Source organism: Panulirus ornatus, chromosome 8 (genome assembly GCF_036320965.1).
Source record: "Panulirus ornatus isolate Po-2019 chromosome 8, ASM3632096v1, whole genome shotgun sequence".
In the NCBI taxonomy this organism is placed as follows: domain Eukaryota; kingdom Metazoa; phylum Arthropoda; class Malacostraca; order Decapoda; family Palinuridae; genus Panulirus; species Panulirus ornatus.
Window position 1 is genome coordinate 44290289 of NC_092231.1, and position 26845 is coordinate 44317133.

General features: G+C 46.5%; 1 protein-coding gene across 3 annotated transcripts in view; it reads right to left on the minus strand.

Moving 5' to 3' along the window:
• The window catches only part of LOC139749922 (BMP-binding endothelial regulator protein-like), a 225596-nt gene that overhangs the window by 77743 nt on the left and 121008 nt on the right, over window positions 1–26845 (minus strand). For all 3 annotated transcript variants that reach the window (XM_071664337.1, XM_071664336.1, XM_071664338.1), the window contains exon 4: window positions 4204–4295. In XM_071664337.1, coding sequence (XP_071520438.1) covers window positions 4204–4295 — 92 coding nt within the window. The remainder of the gene's footprint in view (window positions 1–4203; window positions 4296–26845) is intronic.

Here is a 26845-nt window from a genome sequence, read left to right on the forward strand (position 1 = left end):
CACGTCACCTTGGCCCGCCCCGCCTCCGGGAAATCCCTCCTCGTCATAGAGGTATATATCATGACCAGACAGGAACCTAACAATGGCGGCCAGATATAAATGTTTACACACGCACACACACACACACACACACACACACACACACACACACACACACACAAACTATTATCTTCTTGTTTAGGGAAATAAGAAGATCCTCTCGTCTGGAGGTGTTTACTGGGGGGAGGTTATTCCATGTGTGGCGGGGTGGCGACGGAAATGGATGAAGACAGCAAGTATGAATATGTACACGTGTATATATGTATATGTCTGTGTGTGTATATGTATGTATACGTTGAAACGTATATGTATGTATATGTGCGTGTGTGGGCGTTTATGTATGTATATATATATATATATATATATATATATATATATATATATATATATATATGTGTGTGTGTGTGTGTGTGTGTGTGTGTGTGTGTGTGTGTGTGTGTTTATGTGGGTAGTTGGGCCATACACAGACATATACATACATACACATGTACATACTTCATACTTGCTGCCTTTATTCATTCCCGTCGCCACTCCGCCACACATGAAATGACAACCCCCCCCCCCCTCCCCGCACGTGCGCGAGGTAGCGCTTGGAAAACACAACAAAGGCCACATTCGTTCACACTCAAACTGTAGCTGTCATGTATAATGCATCGAAACCACAGTTGTTATTTCATGTGTGGCGGGGTGGCGATGGAAATGAATAAAGGCAGACAGTATGAACTATGTACATGTGTATATATGTATATGTCTGTGTGTGTATATATATATGTATACGTTGAGATGTATAGGTATGTATATTTGCGTGTGAGGACGTGTATGTATATACATGGGTATGTGGGTGGGTTGGGCCATTCTTTCGTCTGTTTCCTTGCGCTACCTCGCTAACGCGGGAGACAGCGACAAAGCAATATATATATATATATATATATATATATATATATATATATATATATATATATATATATATATATATATATATATATACTATTCTTAAATGCCTTCGCCGATGTAGCGAGGTAGTGTCAGGAGTATACGAAAATTGGCTTCGTTTGCACATTCTAGTTGCCATTTATACTGTACCGTAATTGAAACCCCCTACCTATAGCCAAGCCACACAGCCTATTCTCCAGTTTACCTCGGCGGCTTCATATACCCTGGTTGGCCTAACTGACAGTCCGTTTCCCCCCGTATAGAACATCGGTGCAATTCATTCTATTCTAGTAAGCGAGAGGCGTGCACTCTTCAGGCCCTGATACCCCAGAGCCTCCCTCACGTCATGCCTGTATCTCCCACCTGGGCTCCTACTCTCCCTCGCTCCCTCTCCATCCAAGGCATAAGTCCTCTTATTCAGCCATTCTTCGTATATATATATATTCGCCATTTCCCGCATTTGCGAGGTAGCGTAAGGACAGAGGACTGAGCCTTAGAGGGAATATCCCTACTTAGTCCCACTCTCTATTCCTTCTTTTTTTTTCCTTTTTTTCGGAAAAGTAAAAAACGGGAGGGGGGGGATTTCCAGCCCCCCGTTCCCTCCTTTTAGTCGCCTTCTACGACACTCAGGGAAAGCTAGAACTTTACACAGTAATTATTCCAAACAATTTCAAAAACATATATAAAGATTTTTGCACACCTGCGTTACAGTGTGGCTCGCAGTGTGGCCCGCAGTGTGGCCTGGGTAACTCCAGGGGTGTAAAACCCCTAAGGCAGACCCGCACGGGGGGGGGGGGGGTTGTCGTCTCAGGGGGCCCAGGTGACCAAGCCCTCCGTCCCCCTCACCTTCCGTCCTGCCTCCTCCCCTCGCGCACCTGATCTCACATCATCACACACAAACACAGTTTCCAGAATTCCGAAGTGAGTCACACCTGTGCCCTGGATCACGGAAGACGGCACCACAGGCGCTTTCCAGGACGAGGAAGCCATGACTAATGCAAGGGGGGGGGGTATCGATCATGTCTAGGCACGGAGGAGGAGAGAGAGAGAGAGAGAGAGAGAGAGAGAGAGAGAGAGAGAGAGAGAGAGAGAGAGAGAGAGAGAGAGAGAGAGAGGAACGCAAGAAAACAGGCGAGAGAAAACCTATTGGCCTTTCTGTAACGAAGTTACCTGACGAAGGAAGTGAGTATCTTTACTTATATCTTTCCACTTCACTTCTTCAGTCCCTCTGCCCCTCCCACCTTCCAGCACCTTCCAGACCCCAAATAACCCACTCGCCCACCCGCCCTCCAAGCCTCAGGTGGGCCACGGGGGCCGTAATCAACTTTCCCCCACTGATTCCAGTCCTTCTGCCCATTCGTCAACGTCCATCACAATCACACAGTTCCAGGCATCTCAAAACTGTGCTTCGACGGGGCAATCCTTGGCCTCCGTGCACGTTCCTCTTCCAGCTGGCTGCTAACCCATCATTTGCATGTCTTGGCCGCCTTTTCTTTTCGCCCATTTTTCAAGCAGAGACAAGCTCTCTCTTAACGTCTCAGCTAGGAATTCCTTATCTGGTGTCTCCTTCCACTGTTGCCTCATTCACTGGGCCTGGCCACCTCTTCATCACAGTTTTTCACTCCAGTTGCCTTCAGATCTTAAAAAGCCTCAACTCAGGTTTCCTCAGCCCCATCTACGTCTTAATACAGCAACACCAGCGGAAGGTCAAGGCTTTTGGAAAACTGTAAAAATTTCGTCCATATCATCAGTTCCAGATCTTTTCCAGACTTAATTCTCTTTTAAACACACCAGTTCTGCCGAGGGCTACTCCCTGCTCTTACATAAGATCTCCATCCAAGCTTACGCAGCCGTCTAGGTATGTAAGGCTTATGACATTTTTCTATTGTTCTTCCAGACGTGTATTGTTGCGCCGTCTCATTCATTCCTACTCTTGTTGTCTTTGGTGTAGTCCTTCACACAGAACATGATACGCTTCCTCCGATAACTCTTTAGTCAGCTTAGTTATCCACCAATATGGCTCGTTCGTCACAGATATCATCGCCATATTCTGAATCCTTGAATTTAGGCAGTATGGTCTCTTAATTCACTGCTGCCATTCACGTCCGCTAACCTCCTCAGTACCTCACAGTTCATGACGACGTTAAAAATGAATGGTGACAGCTCATCGCCCTGCCGTACTCCCGGTCTTCTCTTCAAGCCACGCTGTATAATCCTGCATTATACTTACACCTCTCGTGTATCATACATATGATCCCTATTGTCTTCCCTGGGAGGGTGGGACACCTAAGTGTATTCCATACTGATGATCTATGTACGGAATCCAAGCAATTCTGAATCCCACAAAATCAAGAACGAAAGGATTCTCCCATTTTTCGTGTTGTTACATTGTAGTGATCCTCACAAACTGAGGATACACACACACACACACACACACACACACACACACACACACACACACACACACACCTCTTCCCTCTAACATCATAGTACATATAACTGTGGTACCGAGAAAACAGTTTGTACGGACATGTGTCTCCTTTCCTTTGTTCTATACGCTGGTAACATTCATGGGTCAGACCACTGAAGACTATAGGGGTCACTTCTTTTGTATCGTAATATGCTGATGATATCTATAAGACAGGGCCCCTAATGCTGGTGATAGATAAGGGTTTGATCCTTTGTGTCATATGGTGGGTCAGGGTCCTGGCGTGGTTTGATGGCGTTATCTGGAGGAATGTAGGCCTCCTGAAAACCCGCCCGTCTGTCCCCAACGCCACCATCTGCGACGTGACTCACTGGCCCTCTGCCCTCACCTCCACCATCTGCGACGTGACTCACTGGCCCTCTGCCCTCACCTCCACCACCTATGATGTAGACATGTGACCTGACTGTCCTATATCTCTTGCCAACTCCACCCTTACTCCTACCCATAGCTTCCCTCCAGCCTCTCCCTCTGGTTCCCCACTCTACACACAACCAGCACACATCACCTCCCTCAAGAGGAATGTGCTCGGGGGCGACTTTATCACAATTCTTTCCTCGTTCTATCTCCCCTCTCCGTCCCCCTCTACAAGTATGGCTCAAGCATCCGCGGAGGAGGGAGAGCGAATACCTCCTGCTGCTGCTGCTCCTCCCCCCTGACTGACTCCTCTTCCCCATACAGACGCACCGGGACTTACCTCCTCAGCTCAGGATCTGGTGGGGTGGGAAGACTACTCGAGAACCTACCTGGCAGGAACAGGAGATGCAGGGGTTGTCTCGCTCGACCTCCTTAGGCACCTTGATGGGTTGGCCCTCCTGCTCGCACTCCATGGCCACTCCTGCAGGAGAAGGAACATGACACGTCTTTAGTTGAGCGCACTGCCGGATGTTTGAGCATCACGAACAAAAAAAACTGGTTCTTACGTTGGTTAATTACTCTCACTGTGGCTTACAGTGTGGAAAAATAATCATACAGCTTTATAGGGATAGATCTACACAAACCCATGCAAGAAACATCACAACACCTTATTGTTAATAATAGAATACCTGAAACTCTAAGTTCGTATCCATCATTTTTTTTTGCATCTAGTCGGTAAAAATCTTGCCATAGAAACTATGTAACGTATGTAATGAAACATCTACAAATGAATTGTATAACATCTTTATGTAACACCAGGCCACTGGGGTCTGACTAAGACCCTTTGTGACCTCTGTAATCTTTCTCTTTTTGCGCTACCGCCCACAGGATGAGCATGGGGGTGCACAACAGACCTGCCGGAGTTACTGACATAAATCAAATTAGGTAAATTATGATCTAGAAAAAGGGGAGAGGCGCATTACAGTCATTTGTTTTGAAACAAGATGCTTACGTCATATACATTGTTGTTTGCAGGGTGTAAACTATGCTATCCAGCAGACAAACCGTATTCTTTGTTGTCTGAACCATATATATATATATATATATATATATATATATATATATATATATATATATTACCACTTGGAACATGTCCACTGGAGAAAGGGATAATTGTGGCTCTTGACTTTGTGTTGGGCCGCCGTCCACATGTTCCACGTGTATTGTTGATCAGAGAAGATAGACACTTAATCTTCGAAGCATTACGGTACGACCACTGTGCATGACGGTACGACCACTGTGCATGACGGTACGACCACTGTGATGACGGTACGAGCCTTGTGCATGACGGTACGACCACTGTGCATGACGGTACGACCACTGTGCATGACGGTACGATCCTTGTGCATGACGGTACGAGCCTTGTGCATGACGGTACGACCACTATGCATGTCGGTACGACCACTGTGCATGACGGTACGACCACTGTGCATGACGGTACGACCACTGTGCATGACGGTACGACCACTGTGCATGACGGTACTAGCCTTGTTCTTTGCGGTGAGACCCTTGGATATAAGGTCGTGGTCTTTGACCCGACTCCTAAGGGTCAGATTAAGGGCTAGACTTCACCATACCCAAGGGTCGTCACGTCGAGCTCAAGGCCCGTAACGTCGAGGGCCGTACCGCCGTACTCAAGAGGTTAAGGGCCATTATACTACAACCATGCACGATACTCTGATAGTCACATGTAATCTGTTATTCCGATCTGTAGACCAGTGTGTGTGTGTGTGTGTGGGGGGGGGGGGGAGGGGAGAGCGTTGTTGCTGAGGCCAACACATCCCCCCCCCCCCTCCCCGTGCCAGCAAGTGGTCTGTTATTTGAAGTAAACACATGTTATTCCAACAACAATAATGCCCTGCAGCTGATGATACAAACAGGCCCCCACCACGTGGCCTAACGACCCTACCAGAGGACACACGCTTGTCTTGACGAGTTCAAGACACGTTTTTCTTCTCCCCAGACGCATTTACGACCTGAAGTTTCTTGTCTTTTTTTTTTTCCCTATGGAAGCGAGTGGCTCATTCAGTGAGTTTAACGAACCAGGTGCGACTGAATGATCCTCCACTGCTCCTCGTCACCTGTATGGCCTCCTGCAATAGACAATTTAATGGGAAAGGGAAGAGGGGAAATAAATTGAAAGATACACCCATGTGTGATGAACTCAGCAACATTCACCGGGAAAGGAGAGGTCGGACACCGGTACTAAGTGAGGGTATGAGAGGGGTGATAATACGGTGATGGTACGGTGATGGTATGGTGATGGTATGGTGATGGCATGGTGATAGTACGGTGAGGGTATGGTGAGGGTATGCTGAGGGTATGGTTAGGGTATGGTTAAGGTATGGTGATGGCATGGTGATGGTACGGTGATGGTACGGTGATAGTACGGTGAGGGTATGGTGAGTGTATGGTTAAGGTATGGTGATGGCACGTTGATGGTACGGTGAGGGTATGGTGATGGTATGGTGATGGTGCGGTGATGGCACGGTGATGGTATGGTGATGGTACGGTGAGGGTATGGTGATGGTATGGTGATAGTGCGGTGATGGCACGGTGATGGTATGGTAATGGTATGGTGATGGTATGGTGATGGTATGGTGATGGTACGGTGATGGTACGGTGAGATTATGGTGATGGGTTGGTGATGGTACGGAGGGATTTAGGTAAGGTCAAGACATTATACTAACATATGACAGCAGTTTGTAGTCGGGTAACGTGACTCCGGACTGGTAGATAGAGATAATAGAACACCTTCATTATTGATGCATCTGGCAACCTGAGCACGACGGTACGACCCTTGAGCACGAAGGGTCTCTTGATTGCGTCGGTACGACCCTTGAGCACGATGGTAGGGCATTTAATTACGACGGTACGACCCTTGAGCACGATGGTAGGGCATTTGATTGCGACGGTACGACCCTTGAGCACGATGGTAGGGCATTTGATTGCGACGGTACGACCCTTGAGCACGATGGTAGGGCATTTAATTACGACAGTACGACCCTTGAGCACGATGGTAGGGCATTTGATTACGACGGTACGACCCTTGAGCACGATGGTAGGGCATTTAATTACGACAGTACGACCCTTGAGCACGATGGTAGGGCATTTGATTGCGACGGCACGACCCTTGAGCACGATGGTAGGGCATTTGATTACGACGGTACGACCGTTGAACACGAAGGGTCTCTTGACTGCGTCGGTACGACCCTTGAGCACGATGGCAGGGCATTTAAGCACGATGGTACGACCTTCCAACACGATATCACGAACTTTGTGTATGATGGCGTGGCCTTTGACCTGACCCTCATGCTTCAAGGTCAAAGACCACGCCATCGCACCCAAGGGTCGTCCCGCCTCATCTCAGAGGGTGTCGTAAAGTCGTGCCCAAGGGTCGTGCCGTCGCGCTCGCGAAGTGAACTCGCTAAATTCAACCCAGGTAAACTCTGGATCCAGACTGAGTTTAGTTAGCGGGACTTAGGACGAGGTGTGGAAGCTCTGTGGGGACTTATAGAGAAAGGTCTTGGGCCGGGTCCCCCCAGTTTTTCCTCTCCTGGACTTAATTAGTAACTTGGCTGACTTAGAGATATCAGGAACCAAGCAAACTCCGCGGGAGGGAGGAGAAAGCCCCGCGAGGTGGCTCTCCTGAACCACAGAGGAGACGGAGGACAGAGGAGACGGAGGAGATCGAGGATACTGGAGACAGAGGAGATCGAGGAGAGAGGAGACAGAGAAGATCAAGGACAGAGGAGATCGAGGATACTGGAGACAGAGGAGATCGAGGGGAGAGGAGACAGAGAAGATCAAGGACAAAGGAGATCGAGGATACTGGAGACAGAGGAGATCGAGGGGAGAGGAGACAGAGAAGATCAAGGACAGAGGAGACAGAGGAGATCGATGACAGAGGAGACAGAGGATATTGAGGACAAAGAGAAAGAAAATGGATGATCATTCGCAATCAGCGTAAGTAGTGAACGTACGTTAGTTGGGAGACCTGGTGAAGAAAACGGGGAGATGTATGGTATATATATATATATATATATATATATATATATATATATATATCCCTGGGGATAGGGGATTAAGAATACTTCCCACGTATTCCCTGCGTGTCGTAGAAGGCGACTAAAAGGGGAGGGAGCGGGGGGCTGGAAATCCTCCCCTCTCGTTTTTTTTTTTTTTTTTTTTTTTTTTTTTTTTTTTTTTTTCCAAAAGAAGGAACAGAGAATTGGGCCAGGTGAGGGTATTCCCTCAAAGGCCCAGTCCTCTGTTCTTAATGCTACCTCGCTAACGCGGGAAATGGCGAATAGTATAAAAGAAAGATATATATATATATATATATATATATATATATATATATATATATATACACATACGGAATAATGAAAAAAATGGGAAGATAACTGTGGGTATGTGTTGTGCATGGCAGTGTGGTGACGGTGTTGTGTAAGTGTGGGAAGGGGGAGAGGGTTTGTGGTAGTATACGATGGGGGTTGTGGTGCTGGCATGGTGGTGATATTATTTCCTGATAGACAATATCCATCATACAGAACCCTACCGTCTCTGTGTCCAGTCCTCAGTACATTCACTGGGGGTCGAATTTCATCCCTCATGTACCAGACCAACTTCGCAGTCTGTCTAGGTCCTGTTCACTTCCCTCGTGATCATCTGCAGACTGAGTCAAGTGAGAGGCTATTCCCTCTGGAAAGTCACTTACATAGATCAAGAGGAGTAACGGGTCCCAGAACAGATTCCTACGGCACTCCACTGGTGTGTGTGTGTGTGTGTGTGTGTGTGTGTGTGTGTGTGTGTGTGTGTGTGTGTGTGTGTGCGCTTCTTCTCTATCTAATTTCTCCAAAACACAACAATGCTCCGGACGCATCTGTACACACATCCTGAGAGATATGTCACAGGGTTCAGGCATCATCAAAATTACGTGAAATTTATACCAAAAGAAACTTTTTATTTCATTCCTTAAGTACATAAATGATGAACATTTAATACGTCTCCCATATCTAGAACGTAAAAACCTCTTCCATAACTATAACAACCAAACGACAAAGACGAAAGGACAGAACGAATACGTGTGACATATTTTATGCGTCTGATTTCCATTAGATATTTTTATAACACTGAGGAACGCGCGCTTGAGTTCGAGAATGTTGGCCCGGGTGGGGCGAACCGGTCGGGGCTTGTGACACTGGTCGCAATGTTACTCTCACACTTGCCCCCTGTCTGTACTCCTGCCAGGCTGGTTCTCTTGTGTCGCTATCTCAGGATGTCCTTGCGTGGTGGCCGTCAGTGTACTGCCCCTGAGGTCAACACTATCTGGTGTGTGTGTGTGTGGGGGGGGGAGGGGGGGGGATGTCCTGCCCGCCACCACACCAAGTACTCGGTAACAGATGACGAGCCTTGAGCTTCTTGCCCGGACACATGACTCCCCTGGCTTACCCTCAGCTCCCGCCCTCGTCCCATTACCTGCTCTCTCTCTCTCTGCTCACTCGCTCATCTCGATCTGGTTCTTGCTCCGGCACGCTCTATGTCCCCGCTGATCACCCTGTTCGCTAAATCTCACGCCATCGATAAATATTGAGGAATTGCAAAGGATTAGAGTGCAGAGTGGCTGCGGGCTGCGAGGCGCAACGGAATGTAATAATTCCGGGTTGCAAGGTCGAGTTGACAAGTTCTTGGGTTACAGAAGGAATTACAGACACACACACACACAGTTACAGTTCGCTGAAGACTTATAATCTAACTTACAACGCAATGCTCAAACTGGCGACAGACAAACGTGAATATAATCAGTCTTAATAAAAATGACCTCAATTTCTTGTATAAGTGTTATGTTAGCTGAATGAATGGTATTCATACTTATTTCTACTTATTATGCAACTAAACAAACAGATGATTTTTGTTGCATGTAATCTTAGAGTACTTTCAGTACCTCTCTTGTTTTATTTTGTCACTGAGAACTGTACATGCATGGCACTTTTTTTTCGAACATATAATATGGCATTGTAATTCGTTCAAATAACGGACACACAGCAGATATCATATACCACTGTTTGGTATTTCCTGGCGGACAGAAACATAAGAATATGACAATAAAAAAACTGTGATGATATTGTGATGAAAGTGAATTAAACACGATAATATTTAAATAATATATATATATATATATATATATATATATATATATATATATATATATATATATATATATATATATATATATATATATATTCATATCTATGGCGTCTTCCAGAGATCATGTGTGAGGCTAATGCAATCTCTTGTACGATGAAGTGTAAGACAACTAGTAATCTAGAACATATCTGTTGGTTCTGGCGGGAGCTAGTATCTTTAGTGTGTTCATATTAAGTTATATTACTACTATCTAACCGTGGTAAGACACTCATAAGCTGGCTGGTACGCAAAACCACACGTGGGAGTTAGTTGGGGAAAGATATCATACACACTCGATAACACGAGTGTGTTGAGTTACTGAAAGCGTGTGTGAGTGTGTGACAGACTTGGCAGGGTGGGTGTTTTGGGAATGAAATGATTTTGGACAACATGTGGTGTGAGGAAAGTTGATCGAGATGGTAATGATAGGGTAAGAGGGAGGTGTGGTAATAGGAGGAGTATGGTCGAGAGACCTGGAGGGTGCGATGTAATGGTTTGGAGATATGGAGAGGATGAGTGAGGAGAGGTGGACTAAGAGGGAATATGTATCATATGTGGAGTGGTTAAGGAGAAGGAGGAGACCAAACTGAGAAAGGGAGCTTCTGTGTCAGACTTCATAATCCTTCAGGACGAGGTATATAAGAACTTCAGGACTGATGGTTGGTAAGAATAAGTTCATTTTCACGTCAGTGAAAATAAACATATTATCATTGCAATACTCTACAGTAAATACGATACGTAGTTTTTCTCTGTAGCTTTAAATGCTCAACCTTCCTACAACTTTGGGTAAAAGAAAAGAAAAATGAAAAATAAAACTTGATCAGAGGTCTTGAGGCCTCACTGTTCACCTTGTGCTGATAAAAAGGCTAATAAAAAAGCTTGGTGTCCCTCAGCTAAGCTGGTCCGAATTCCACTTATTTATATATTGATGCTGGTCGTACGTGTACCTCATTTCTAGGCCGGTACTATGCCGCACCCCCACCTCCTTTTTCCCATAAGTCGCCAGTGTACCGTGGCATGACTCGTTGAACCGTGAAAAGCAGCTAATGTATAGCTCCTTCCCTCGTTGAACAGAGGAGGGCAGCTAATGCACAGTTCCTTCCCTCGTTGAACAGCAGAAGGCAGCTAATGTACCGTTCCTTCCCTCGTTGAACAGAGGAAGGCACCTAATGTACCATTCCTTGCTTCGTTAAACAATGAGAGTCAACTATGTACCGTCCGTGTAGCGATGAACATATAGTGGTGAACTTATTCCGATGAACAACAGGGGGGAACAACTGTACCCCCGATGTTCTGCCGAACACCAGGAGGGAACTTGTACACCACCTGCTATCATGCTGAACAACGGGACAACTTATACACTGTTCTATAGTGAAGAGTTATCTCACCATACGTCGAGTTCAAGGGTTGTCCCATCATACGTCGAGTTCAAGGGTTATCTTATCATACGTTGAGTTCAAGGGTTATCTCAATAAACGTCAAGTTCAAGGGTTATCCCATCATACGTCGAGTTCAAAGGTTATCTCATCATACGTCGAGTTCAAGGGTTATCTCACCATACGTCGAGTTCAAGGGTTATCTCATCATACGTCGAGTTCAAGGGTTATCTCATCATACGTCGAGTTCAAGGGTTATCTCATCATACGTTGAGTTCAAGGGTTATCTCAATAAACGTCAAGTTCAAGGATTATCTCATCATACGTCGAGTTCAAGGGTTATCTCATCATACGTCGAGTTCAAGGGTTATCTCATCATACGTTGAGTTCAAGGGTTATCTCATCATACGTTGAGTTCAAGGGTTATCTCATCATACGTCGAGGTTTCAATATACGCCGTCCAGTTCAAAGGTCTCTCTACGTCGTGCTTAAGGGTTGCCCTGTCATGCTCATGGGTCTTGTCGTCCTTCTCAAGGGCTGAGACGTCGTGTTCAAGGGTCTCTCTACGTCTTGCTCTAGGGACGTCATTCTCAAGGGTCGTTAAAGTCGTGCCCAAGGGTCTTACCGTCGTAATGAAGTATTGTAACATCGCCCTTGTTGGGGTAACACTTCCATAACCGAAGGAGCTACAAGGTCGTACGCCTGGCTGCGGGATACGAGCGCTGGTGTTGCCAATTTCTCTTCCTGCTCCGTGGTAAACACGTCACCAACCGTCAGGTCCTCATTCCAATTTTCTTTAAATGTCCTCTCATGATCACTTCAAATTTTCTAGGTTCTTTGATTTATTCTCAAGTATTTTTCTTTGATTTTACTTTCTTCTGGATCTCTCTCTCTCTCTCTCTCTCTCTCTCTCTCTCTCTCTCTCTCTCTCTCTCTCTCTCTGTTTTTCTTGCTATCATTCTTCTCTATCTTCCATCCCATTGTTCCATCATCTCCATCTTTCTTCTTCCTTTACATTTCTCTCCTTCTTTTCCTTCCATCTTCCCGCTCTCCCTCCATCCTCTCACAGTTGGCTTCTCCCCAACATTTTAACCTTGGCTTCCTCTCTAGGTCAGCCCTGATGCTTCGCTAATCGCCTTCATGCCCAATCACTGACCTCCCGCATTTATCCAATCGTTCAGACAATGACCTTGCCCTCTGAAACTTTCTAATGCCTACTAATCTCTCTCGTTTCACTAATCTCTGACCTTCCTCATGCTTAACCCAACCCGTTATTAAGCAACTGTAATCCTTTCTAATCCCTAATCACTCGCTCTTCTAACACAGACTCCTTCACGTTCGGTATCGCTGACCAGAGACTGATCGAAAGGATATATACACGTCTTGCCTTAACTCCTTTTGCTCGTGGCCTCAATGTTCGCCAGATAACTAGACATTGATCAGAAAGATATGACTACAGAGTTAACCTTATGTGTTCGACGGTACGACCCTTGAGAATGACGGTGCGACCCTTGAGGATGACGGTACGACTCTTGAGGATGACGGTACGACCCTTGAGGATGACGGTATGACTTGCGAATGACGGTACGACCCTTGCGAATGAAGGTAAGATCCTTGCGAATGAAGGTACGACCCTTGAGAATGACGGTGCGACCCTTGCGAATGAAGATACGACCCTTGAGGATATAATGGTGCGACCTTTGAGAATGACGGTACGACCCTTGAGAATGACGGTACGACCCTTGAGAATGACGGTACGACCCTTGGGTATGATAACCTGGCCTTTGACCAGATTCTTGACGGGGTCAGGTCAGAAACCAGGCCATCATGTCCAAAGGGTCGTACCGTTGTACTTAAGGACCGTACCATCGTATTCAAGAATCGTATCGGCGTGTTCAACAATCGTACTATCGTACACAAGGATCGTATCGTCCGTCGTGCTCAAGGGCAGTTAATTCCCGATTCTTCTTAAGTGCCAATTGGCAATAAATGATCCCTTAAATTACTTCTCTTATCACTTTGATAACCGCGGGCTATCAAATCATTACCTTCCTCAGCCACGCTCATTTGCATAACCTATATTAGAAATGCATTCATAATTCTTTTTCCTTTAGTATCATCTTTATTCTGCATTACATAGAAGCAGTTCTTTATAGCATCCTGGATTACATAATTATGGTACAATGATAGTATATTTGGCTGACAGCATCCTAGCATAGGTTAAATTCCACCAAGAGAGAAAGATTTTGATTATCAACAAATACGAAGCTAAATACCAACAGAAGTACCAGTTTGCACCACTGCACAAGGGCAGCGACCAGGCTATGCCTAGTTGCCGTAGCTAGTGACCAGGGAACACAAGACCAGGCTATCGCTGGCTCCCATCTCTGGTCTGAGGCTTGTGCACCGGGAGCACACATTATCCCACGGTGGGAGAGTCAGGGGACACGGCTTGTGAGGGTAAAGACTTTGTTGTTGGGGGAGAAGTTGACGCGTGTTATGTGGCCAGAGGAAAATAGCGAGGGTAGTGGTGTTGATGACTGGTGTACGTGGTTGGTGGCGGGCGGCCCACTCAGGGATCGTGGGTAGGTGGTAACCTATATAGGTGGTGGTGGTGGTGGTGGTGGTGAGGGGAGTGGAAGACGTCCAGACTCCCTCCCTGGTAGGTGGTGGCGGTGGCAACCTCTGGCAGCCGTGGGTGGTGTAGGTCGCCGGGTGCGATGGCTTGACAAATTCATGGTTTCCCATGACCCCAAGAGGATCCCATGGGGACGGCCCATAGAGGGCGATCGAGAGATTGGTGGGGAAGGGGAAGAAGCGGAGGAGGGAAAAGGAGGTAGAGATGGAAGGGAGGAGGGAGACAGGGAGAGAAAGATGAGAGAGAGAGAGAGAGAGAGAGAGAGAGAGAGAGAGAGAGAGAGAGAGAGAGAGAGAGAGAGAGAGAGAGAGAGAGAGAGAGAGAGAGAGAGAGCGGGGGGGGGGGGGGTTAAGAATGACCTATTTGTACAGAGGAAAGGAAGTTCTACACCAATGGGGTGTCTTTCTTTTTCTCTCTTTCTAACCACAAGATCTGTTCTGATTTCTGACTTTCATTACATCCTCTGCTCACTACATTCACTCGTGTCATGAGCCCGTTAATCTCTTGTCATACAAGTATTTCTGCCCATATTTCCTGGCTCTTCCATTGCATAGTGTCCGTCTTCTTCGTGTACCTGACCACTCTCCTATTTCCTGGAGTTCAGCATCTAATCCAACGAGGAACTTTGGAGTTTAATACCTCCATTTGTCCTTCTCTCCTCTCTAACTTGAGCATCTGTGTGGCTGCTAAGCTGGCCTTCAAGCTTCCCATCCATACGTAAGTAAGGTTCACTTGCTATTGTACGCCATTGTGCTTCAGTAACTAATACTCCATCACTCCCTGACCCAAGTGAGGATGTGTGTTCCAGCCCCCCTGACTCGCGTGTGCTCAGTGATACACTGGTACACAGACTTTCCACGAACGCTTTCGCATTTATCATGCCTCTACGTCACGCCTACCCCGTGTGAATCCGGCTATACCCGTGTGAATCCGGCTATCCCCGTGTGACTCAGGCTATCCCCGTGTGAATCTACAAGACCCCAGGCTGAGATCGACCCCTAAGGGTCTCTCTCTCTCTCTCTCTCTCTCTCTACGTCTATAGTAATTTAGGAATTACGATTAACGGACACCAACGTCATTGGACATCTCGCTCCAAGGGAAGTCCTTCACTTCCCTGCTACTGGATGCAGCGCAGCCCTCAAGCTGCAGAACCGTCGTAAAAGGGATCCTGAGAGTTACATAAATAAATTATGGTCACTGTTTACTGACCTTGTGCCACTTTATTGGTAGATTTACCGACTTTTCTTATAAAGTTGTTGGAATTAGCGAGATGTCGACAAAAAAAAAAAAAAAGAAAGAAAATCACCAGAGGACATGTTTATATTTGGGTAATGCCTCGGGACCATTGCTCAATCTGTTATTTTCACTTATTTTAAATTTATCGTTAGTCTCTGTCATCATTTATCATGTTTTCATAATTATCATTATTATCATTCATAATTCTGGGCAGTTTGATGATAAGGAATTTATGGTTTGAGATGATATTGAAGTGTGAAGTGCGAGACGAAGATGGGAAAAGATACTGGGGAAGAAACCAACTTCTACGCATGCCCGACCCCCGGGTGACGTACAAGCCAGCTTCTGCGCATGCCCGGCCCCCGGGTGACGCACAAAAAGCTCCTGCGCATGCCCGGCCCTCAAATGACGCATGCGCACTCCCAGAAATTTCAATCACTGACGGCAGAATAACTGGTTGATGCCCAGGCTGCTTACTTAGAGTTATCGAGTGATGGTCCATGACTGAATCAAGCTGGGGTACACTAGGTTCCAGGGGCGGGGCCATCTGGCCTAGGGCTGCCTTGGGGGTGGAATCGTTTGGACCCAACGATTTCCCTGCACTTCAAAAGGACATTCTTATATTTTATTCATTTTTACCTTTTTTAGTGGATTAAGAGAGGCAGTCTATGAATACAAAAAGCGTTACAGTCATTACAATGCCTTTGGTGGGATGTAGGAAATAATCATATGATTCTTCATGCAGCGACTCTCGCTAGACATGGATATTCATCGCTAGACATGGATATTCACCGCTAGGCATGGATCTTCATCGCTAGACATGGATATTCACCTCTTGACATGGATATTCACCGCTTGACATGGATATTCATCGGTAGAGATGGATATTCATCGCTAGGCATGGATATTCATCGTTAGACATGGATATTCAAGTCGATAACAGAAACATCAGAACCCCCACCTCACCCTCCGCCCCACACAACAGCCCCTCACCACCTCACCCTCCGCCCCACACAACAGTCCCTCACCAACCCCAGCCTCCACTCCACACAACAGCCCTCACCACCCCACCCTCCGCCCCACACAACAGCCCCTCACCACCCCACCCTCCGCCCCACACAACAGCCCCTCACCATCCCACCCTCCGCCCCCACACAACAGCCCTCACCACCCAACCCTCCGCCCCACACAACAACCCCTAACCACCCAACCCTCCGCCCCACACAATAGCCCCTCATCACCCCACCCTCCACCCCACACAACAGCCCTCACCACCCAACCCTCTGCCCCACACAACAGCCCCTCACCACCCTACCCTCCGCCCCACACAACAGCCCCTCACCACCCCATCCTCCGCCCCCACACAACAGCCCCTCACCACCCTACACTCCATCCCGCGACAGCTCCCACTATCGACAGCCCACAGCCGCACCCCAGCCACAAAACCTCCCATTACGTAGCCACAACTAAGGCCGCTGGTGTGGAGCACATTACTGGGGGAGGATCTCTCTCTCTCTCTCTCTCTCTCTCTCTCTCTCTCTCTCTCTCTCTCTCTCTCTCTCTCTCTCTCTCTCTCTCCCCCCGACACCCAACCATCGCTGACGAGAGAGAAAAAAAAAAAAAACACCCCAGACCCCCCCCCCCCCCCCCCAGCACAGCGCAGGTGGTGGTCCTGGAAGAGAGAGGGAAAGGGGAGACGAGAGGGCTGAAAAAGGGCGGATATAGAGGGGAGAGAAAGGAGGAGACAAAACAGGGGACATACGAATGTATGTATTTTGGTATGTATGTATGTATGTATGTATGTACGTATGTACGTATGTATGTATGTATGTATGTATGTATGATGTATGTATGTATGTATGTATGTATGTATGTATGTATATATGTATGTATATATGTATGTATGTATGTATGTATGTACGTATGTATGTATGTATGTATGTATGTATGTATGTATGTATGTATGTGTGTATGTATATATGTATGCATGCATGTATGTATGTATGTATGTATGTATGTCCGCATGTATGTATGTATGTATGTATGTATGTATGTATGTATGTATATATGTATGTATATATGTATGTATGTATGTATGTATGTACGTATGTATGTATGTATGTATGTATGTATGTATGTATGTATGATGTATGTATGTATGTATGTATGTATGTATGTATGTATGTATATATGTATGTATATATGTATGTATGTATGTATGTATGTATGTATGTATGTATGATGTATGTATGTATGTATGTATGTATGTGTGTATGTATATATGTATGCATGCATGTATGTATGTATGTATGTATGTATGTCCGCATGTATGTATGTATGTACGTTAGTCAGACGGACTGCCATAAAAGTGGGGGGGTGGGGTGGGGGAGGGATGGGGGTGTCTTGGAGTCATAGGGGAGAGGATGACCAGGGAGGAGCGAGGAGAAAGTTGAGGGAAGAGAGAGAGAGAGAGAGAGAGAGAGAGAGAGAGAGAGAGAGAGAGAGAGAGAGAGAGAGAGAGAGAGAGAGAGAATCCGCTAATCCATTTATTTTTTTTTTTTTTCGACGTGACTGTGATAAGAAATAGGACTTTGACGATATCAGTCACGTCTCGTCTCCACGCCAACACACACACACACACACACACACACACACATGGCGGCAGCTTGGTGTCCTGGCATTGTGAACGACACGCTGCTGAAAGCTTAATGGCGGGTACACGACGACGAGCAACTGCACTGCCGGGCGTACGATTTGGACTCTTGTCGTTTTCATCCCATTTTCTTTGAAGAAATCCCCGTAAAATGATCTAACCGCACCCGGCCAGCTTTCAATCAGTATAAGACTCAGAACATAACAAGGAATTAGCAGACAGACGACCCTTACGGAAGGTCATCGTAACAAGCCTCGCAGGGAGTAGAACAAACGCGTCATTATCAACACCGTCGACGAAGTAGCCAATCAGAACCCCCCCCTCCCCCCCGAGGCCCAACTTGGCTCTACATTTGTGAGAACAAGATGGCGGTCGACGTTAAAACGGGGGGGGGGGGGGGGGAGGAGGTCACCAACACACATGGCCCGCACCAGCTGAGCTGAGGGAGTGAGAGAGAAATTATTTAGGAGGTCCTCTCTCTCTCTCTCTCTCTCTCTCTCTCTCTCTCTCTCTCTCTCTCTCTCTCTCTCTCTCTCAGTCTTGCGCATTACTGAAATTTCCATCGGCTGTTGTGATTTCTTTTTATTTATTTTCCCCTTCATCAGCATTGAAACCTCCATCACCGGAGAGGCCAAGTATTATTGTACGACGTCTGGTGAGCATTATACCTTCTTGTGAGCATTGTACTTTCTTGAGAGCATTGTACTTTCTTGTAAGCATTATACTTTTTTGAGAGCATTATACTTTCTTGTGAGCATTATACTTTCTTGTGAGCATTATACCTTCTTGTGAGCATTATACTTTCTTGTGAGCATTATACCTTCTTGTGAGCATTACACTTTCTTGTGAGCATTATACTTTCTTGTGAGCATTATACTTTCTTGTGAGCATTATACCTTCTTGTGAGCATTATACTTTCTTGTGAGCATTATACCTTCTTGTGAGCATTATACTTTCTTGTGAGCATTATACTTTCTTGTGAGCATTATACTTTCTTGTAAGCATTATACTTTCTTGTGAGCATTATACTTTCTTGTGAGCATTATACTTTCTTGTAAGCATTATACTTTCTTGTGAGCATTATACCTTCTTGTGAGCATTACACTTTCTTGTAAGCATTATACCTTCTTGTGAGCATTACACTTTCTTGTGAGCATTATACTTTCTTGTGAGCATTATACTTTCTTGTGAGCATTATACCTTCTTGTGAGCATTATACTTTCTTGTGAGCATTATACCTTCTTGTGAGCATTATACTTTCTTGTGAGCATTATACTTTCTTGTGAGCATTATACTTTCTTGTAAGCATTATACTTTCTTGTGAGCATTATACTTTCTTGTGAGCATTATACTTTCTTGTAAGCATTATACTTTCTTGTAAGCATTATACTTTCTTGAGAGCACTATACTTTCTTGTGAGCATTATACTTTCTTCTGAGCATTATACTTTCTTGTGAGCATTATACTTTCTTGTGAGCATTATACACTCTTGTGAGCATTACACTTTCAATCCTGATCCAATCAACCAGGAGGAGGAACACATGGCCGAATTCCCTACCTAAACCAAGTCTTTTGTGTTAACACTTGAGGTGAATATCATCCACTGAGATTCCTACCACAAGGGAGTGGTCAGAGACGTGGAGGAGGAGGAGGACCGACCCTCGCTCTGTATCTACTGAACGACATCATCGGATCCAATCCTGAAGGCGGTACTATGCCGAAGCATCGTTAATCTAGTTCAGACTCCTTTCACGCAAGGCTTCTGGGTCACACCCATAGCATCTAACGCCACGCAGAGGCCGGGGTCCGCCGTGATGATGATGATGATGAACCCAAGGGCAGTGGTAATAACGCCACAGACCGACCCTCTTGCCCGAAAGATCTGGGGCGGCCACGGGAAAAGCGGGGCGGTATTACCAACAACAGCAGTAGCAGCAACCTCTGATATCATAACCTTGTAGCTCCTCTGCCGTACCATGGCGAGGCTTACAGTCCTATGGGTTCAAGGTGGCAACACTGTAGCGTAATGGGTATCTTGACTCTAGCGGCTTTCTGCTATGTTGCGGTTTTTGGGCTTGGAAAAAACATATGACAAAAATGGGGTCGTAGAATAGTCAAGTCCGCACAAAACACACTGTAGGATCTGTGGGTACATTTGTAGCTGGGTCGTAGACCACAGTGGCCGCAAAAAAGCCATAAATTCCAGGATAAAAGAGACAAAGCAGACAAGGAGGGATTGGGAACAGAACACTAGGGTGACGAGTAGCAGATGGGCAACAGCCACGAACAGAAGAAGGATGAGCGCAGACGGTAGAGACATCAGCGGCCTCCCTCCCGCAGGGACGGACGGACGGACGGACACCTGTGAGGACCAAAGAGAGAGAGAGACAAGGACGCGGCCGTCATCCGACACCCCCCCAGATGGTGGGCCCCTCCCTCCCACCTGCTGAGTCTGGTGCGCACCCACCCACACCCACCTGCTCACCCACCCACATACCGCCCACCTCCCTCCCTCCCACCCAGCCGGCACCCGGCGAGCATCCTCCCGTCTCCCAACATCGCCAGTCAGCCTGCCACACCCTCGCTACAGTGTGAACAACCTGACGAAGGGTTCCTCCCTGTAGCCTATGTGAACAACCTGACGGAGGGTTCCTCCCTGTAGCCTATGTGAACAACCTGACGGAGGGTCCATTCCCTACAACCTCTGTGAACAACCTGACGAAGGGTTCCTCCCTGTAGCCAATGTGAACAGCCTGACGAAGGGTTCCTCCTTGTAGCCAATGTGAACAACCTGACGAAGGGTCCATTCCCTACAACCTCTGTGAACAACATGACGAAGGGTTCCTTCCTGTAGCCAATGTAAACAACCTGACGAAGGTTCCATCCCCTATAACCTCTGTGAACAATCTGACGAAGGATTCCTCCACTGGAAGCTCTATGACCAACCTGACGAAGGGATCCTCCACTGTGGCCTCTGCGTTCAGTTCCTATCATCCGTCTGTCGGGGTCCGACGGCATGCCCACCGCCAGACAGGATAGGCCAGGAGGCCCTGGGGTCCTTCTTCAGGGCACTCGGTGCGGCGAAGGTCACTGCTCACAGGCGTAAAACAAAAAACCGTCGAGGTTTTCGTGACAGCTGTAACCTAGAAGGGCGGAGGAGTGTGGGGATGTCGGTCTAAGGGGGTCAAAGTACTTGGCCCGATAACTTGGTCTTGTCCTAACCACCTGTTGTCTAGACCAGCGAGCAGGTGATGATGGCTACAGATACGCAGGGGTTCTTCTTACTTCCTCCTTTAGCTTGCCCGGAGGAGGAAGACACCTCGAAGCGCAGTGAGTGACGAGGGTGGGAACGCAACATTCAAGTCAAGGACTGCGAAGTGAGGGACGGATGTGTAGATCGAGAGAAAACAATGGGATTGTAAAACACTGTGAGGGGCTCTTCATGAGGCAAGTGAGACTTTGAGATCACGCGTGTTAACATAATATGAGGATGAACAGGTGTGTGTGTGTATGTGTGTGTGTGTGTGTGTGTGTGTGTGCGTGTGTGTGTGTGTGTGTGAAGACCTACATCTCGTAAACAATGAGGGTTGGTTGTTCACAGTCTTTACTTACAGTGATATAGTTGGTTAGTCAACACTTTTATCTACAGTGGGTAAGGTTAACATCTTTATTTACAGTGGGTAAGATTAACATCTTTACAGTGGACAGTTAGTTAACATCTACATTCGCTGGTTGGTTAACACCTTTATCAGCAATGAAGAACTAACAGGATGGTTAGGTTAGGAACTAGAGTGATGGGAGGTGGGGGGGGGGGGGGGACGACATCCAGGGGGTTCAAGTTTCGGTAGAGAAGATGATGACGAGATGAGGCGTCACGGGAGCATATTATAATGCCCAATAGTCTGCGATGGAGAGGTGTGGCCTTGATGTGTCACGTGAGGAGGCCAGCGGTTCCTCCAAGTCTGACACGACTGGTGGTGAGCGACTGTATGTGAGAGAGAAGGGACGGTGGCGGAGGCTGCTGGAGGAGGTTGCCGAAGACCCTGAGACGAGGTCGTACATGAAGGACGTGATCAGCGGCTCATAAACCCCAGCGTAGCGCAGCTGGCGAGGTAAGTGGGTCGTCTGAAGGCGCGCGACTTCTCAACAGTACGTACGTCAAAGGACCAGTGTGCGTAGGTGGGCCACCAGGGTGGGCTGGTGGGCGTAGGGGTGGGACGAGTTAACTTGCTATTCTGATTCCAATGCTTGAGCGCTTGTGGGGTGTGGGGGGATGGAGGGGTTACGGATACTGTGGATCAAGGCCTTGATAACGAGTGTGTGTATGACGTAGAGATAAGTGGAACACAGAGATAAGAAAAAAGATTATACGACCCTGCAGGAGTATGAATGACGCTGGGAGATAACTGAGAACAGAGATTTAGAGAGAAGATACGGCCACTTCTACTGCTCAGAGGATGAGGGATTGATCGATTCCTTCTACTTTCGAGGCAAGAACTGCGAATTCACCCTGCGCTCCCCTCATCCTCCGGGCAACGGGGGGAAAAGAAGATGCAAAGTGCATCATAAAAAGGTCCGGTGACCTTAAAGTTATATCACCAGTTACTGTACAATGATAAGTGGGCTGTGTATAAGGACTGGGCAACAATGAATGAATTATATAACAATTTACATCGTAAGCGACTTCTTTACTAAGGCTAAGCAACAATAATCGGATTACATACAGAGATAAATGATAAATGAATTATTTACAATTGGGAAAGTTAGAATAGTTTTCATGGACAAAAGCCCACATCAAGGCCGGGCCTTAATTGAAATACAGAGAATTACGAAACGGAAAATGAATAGACAAGGGAAAGTATTTACGAATTTCTGAGAAAGTGGAAGACCTGTCTTTTGAAATGGTACCAGGTCATAGTTACTGGGAAAGACATGAGAAGGTAGAAAGTTGCAAAGTTTCGACGTGCAGGAAAGGTACTAATCTTGCGACAGACAGAGACAAAATGTTGCACAATGTGAAAACACCACTGACAAGGTCTACTTGGCGTCTGTTCATTATGAGTAGGAGGAGCAGACTCCCAGGAGAACAGACTCCCATGAGTATCTATAACGCAGCCTGAGTCCGGCAACAACAACATGAGGATGTCTACTGATCCTATACGTAGAGCCATATATGTGGGGGTTCTCCTTGCATGATGGAGTGGGGACACAATGGATCTGATTGCGTTGATTTTTCACTTCATCTTGAGTTCAATGGAGTTTGCTCAACATCTTTCTGAACGTCTTTTTGAGCTACTCATAAACTGACCTAAATCATGGTTATGCTTCTTAAGGCATAAGATTCTGGTAATTCATCTGTCGTCTTATGCATTCTGAAGACCATATGTGAGGGAATGCAGCAGAGAAACTGTACTTTCACTCCAACATGGGCGGTCTTATCATATCTGCTTATGCTTCAGAGACAAGCATATTGCAGTCATGCTTGAAGGGAGTTGAAGGCAGTGAGTGAGGAGGAGAGAGTTATAATTAGACTTAACTTTTTTTTCGGGGAGGGGGGGGGAAGACTTTAAAATGTTTAAGGGTAATGAGATTAACACACACAGTTCAGTTTGGAATGCGAGTGCCCCAAGTTGTTGATCCTGACTCAAATTACCGATCCTGATAACGAGTTATTAATCCCAACGCCCAAAAATGATTGATCTTGGCTCTCAGTTATTGATACTGACACCCACTTATTAATCCTAACTCCCAATTATTGATCCTGGCTCTCAGTTATTGATACTGACACCCACTTATTAATCCTAACTCCCAATTATTGATCCTGATTCCCAGTTATTGATCCCGACAAGCAGTTATTCATCTTGGCCCCTAATTATTATTCCTGACTCTTAGTTATTGATTCTGACTCTCAGCAAGAGATAGGGACCATCAGTGTGTGTGGCAACACCAGCAATGCTGGCAACCTTTTTGTGGAGGGATCCATCTGTAGGGAGCCATCTGGAGGGAGCCATCTTTTACGGAGCCATCTGGAGGGAGCCATCTGTTTATATAACTGATAACAGATAATGTTCACTGGTGAAGTTGTCATTGTCATTGGGGGCACCATGTTTGACTTTCAATCCTCAACTCAGGTTGCGCTCTGGGCAAAGCCCTCTCGGGGAACAGGAGCTCCTACGTCAAAAGGATTGATTTCATCTGGAGAACGACTGGTTCAGCTGCTGTCTCACATGATAAACTTCCTGGACACCGTACAGCCTGAGCTCAGCAGCAACTGTAGCAACCCATCCAGTCTTGGGAGGGGGGGGGGGGGGTTACGGGTATAAGGACTGGGACTGAGTTCCTCCGAGCATCGTGATCCCAGGAAGAGGATCGACTTCCTTTCATTAGTTTCTGATACAACGTAGACCAAGTTCTTTCCTTATATGTCGAGTCCTTTTGTTCTGGAGGGCAGCCGAGGGTAATCCTCAAGGCTCATATATCCTCAACCTCTTCTATCGGGCACTAGAGCAAGGGGAGTGCTGAGTAATCAGAGTGAGGAAGAACTTAAGCAACGTACGATATTTCAGCTATTCTGACGGCTGTGGGCTGAGGCCCAGCCACAACTGTGAGTGCTCTAAGCATTCTCGTACATTGATGAACGATCCTGGTTACAAGAATCTCTATGCACTGAAGCTTCTGATCCAAGATACCGATGCCTATTTATACATCATGTGTGTGGCACATTATTCCACTGGATTTTTCTGCTCGACTCCACCCATACTGAGAAGTCGTCAGTTAAGGATTTTCTTTCATTCTTTCCCAGGATGAGAGACAAGCCCAAGCCTTTCCCAAGTATCTCACACATGGCTGAATATATATTAAGTGTATCATTGTAGCGAGGGAGGTACCTGAGGAGGAGGAGGAGGGTGGGAAAAGTGGCTTTATAAATGCTGGGGGTCAGTGACCCCGTGTCGGGTAAGGGGACACGATGCCACTACGTGCTGGGATGAAGAGCTCGATGCCATGTCCTGTAGCCACGTCCACAGACCCCCAACACACACACACTCCGACTTGGGGGAATACGCCACATACCAGACCCTCCCACGCCACATATTCCCTCGCTAATGAAGATGTTCCGACAACACCTAATCTCTCCCAAGACAGCTTAAGAGTCCCCCCCTTGTCCAACACAAAGCTTACCCGCAATACTCTAGAAGCTTGCCAAGACCAACACAGCCAGGCCAAACACGCAGTCCCGCACAGACCATCTTACTTTAGTAGGGAATCCAAGACCAGCACAGACCATCTTAGGCTAGTGCGGAATCCAAGACCATCACAAACCGTTTTAGGCCACTGGGGAATCCAAGACCAGCAAAGATCGTCTTAGGCCAGTGGGGAATCCAAGGCCAACACAAACCATCTTACGCTCGTGCAGAATCCAAGACCATCACAAACCGTCTTAGGCCAGTGGGGAATCCAAGACCAGCACAGACCATCTTAGGCCAGTGGGGAACCTAAGACCAAAAGAGACCCTCAAGAAAGTTTCCTGATTGCTAAAGACGTAATCAGATCTAGTGAGACCTTTATAGATCATCAAAAGTCTTCAAAGAGCATTGGAACCTTCATTAAGCAAAACCAATCCTCCTCGGGCGGTGGGAAACTCTCTACACCAAAGGCTTGTTTATACCACCAGAAGCTTGCCTACACCACTACAAGCTTGTTTACACCAGCAGAGACTTGTCTACACCGCCAGGGACTTGTCTATACCACCAGGAACTTGTCTACATCAGCAGAGGCTTGTCTACACCACCAAAGACTCTACCGGCCATGTTGACACCATCCAGCGAGGTCTGGTGGAGCGTTACCAAGGCAGTGTAAGTGTGGCAAAGAATGACGAACGTTCGGTGAGCACTGCAGGACCGACCCTAACTTCTTCTAGGTCAAAAATGACATTTCTGATCACAAGATAACTATCTAGAACATCTAGAAAGTTCTCAAACTTAACCTGGCCTCTCCAGATCATCAGGCCTCTTTCTCGACCATCTTAAATCAACCTGGACTGTACCTGACCTCTATAGACTGCTAGATATCTCCTTAGAACAATTCAAATCTTCATAGACTATACCTGATCCTTCCAGTATCTCATTGCACCATCCAGCTACTCCCTAGACTAGATATGAGCTTCGTAGATCAGTAGATGTATTTCTAGATAATCTAACATCTCCCTACACAAGATGTGATTTTCATACATCACCAGATGTCTCCCTAAACCGGCCAGAACCTTCCTTGACTAAGTCCGACGTTTCTAAATCCCTCGACATCTTCCTAAACCAAATAAAACCTTCGTCGACTGGCTTTATCCTCTTTAGATCACTAGATATCCTCCTAAACCGGTTCAGACATTCCTTGACCAACGCAAAAACATTCATACCACTTGTGCATCTATCTCGCATCTACATACTTTACTGTGCATCTCTCAGTGGTTTTTTTTTTTATAGTTTTCGATCCTGTTTTAAATCCACTTTGTTTGTTAATCAGTGCTGTGTATTTCCACGGTGTGGCCTGCATTGATGCTATTAGACACCGTACCCGGGAGTCTCATTGTTATGATTGGTGATTATGATCTCTGAATCTAAACTGAAAGACATTACAGTAGTCCTGATCTTCGTGGACCAGCATTGACTAACACCAGTAATAAACCTTTCTAGACCAATGCGAATCTAGGATTAGATCAAATACTACTGAACCAATACAGAATGCTACAGGTTTTCACAGACCAGTTCAAACCTTTTCAGACTCTTCTTAGACCAGTCCAGACCTTCTTAAACCAGTCTGAATCTTCTCAGACCAGTCTAAACCTTCTCATACCTCTTCAAACCTTCCCAGGACCAGTCCAGACG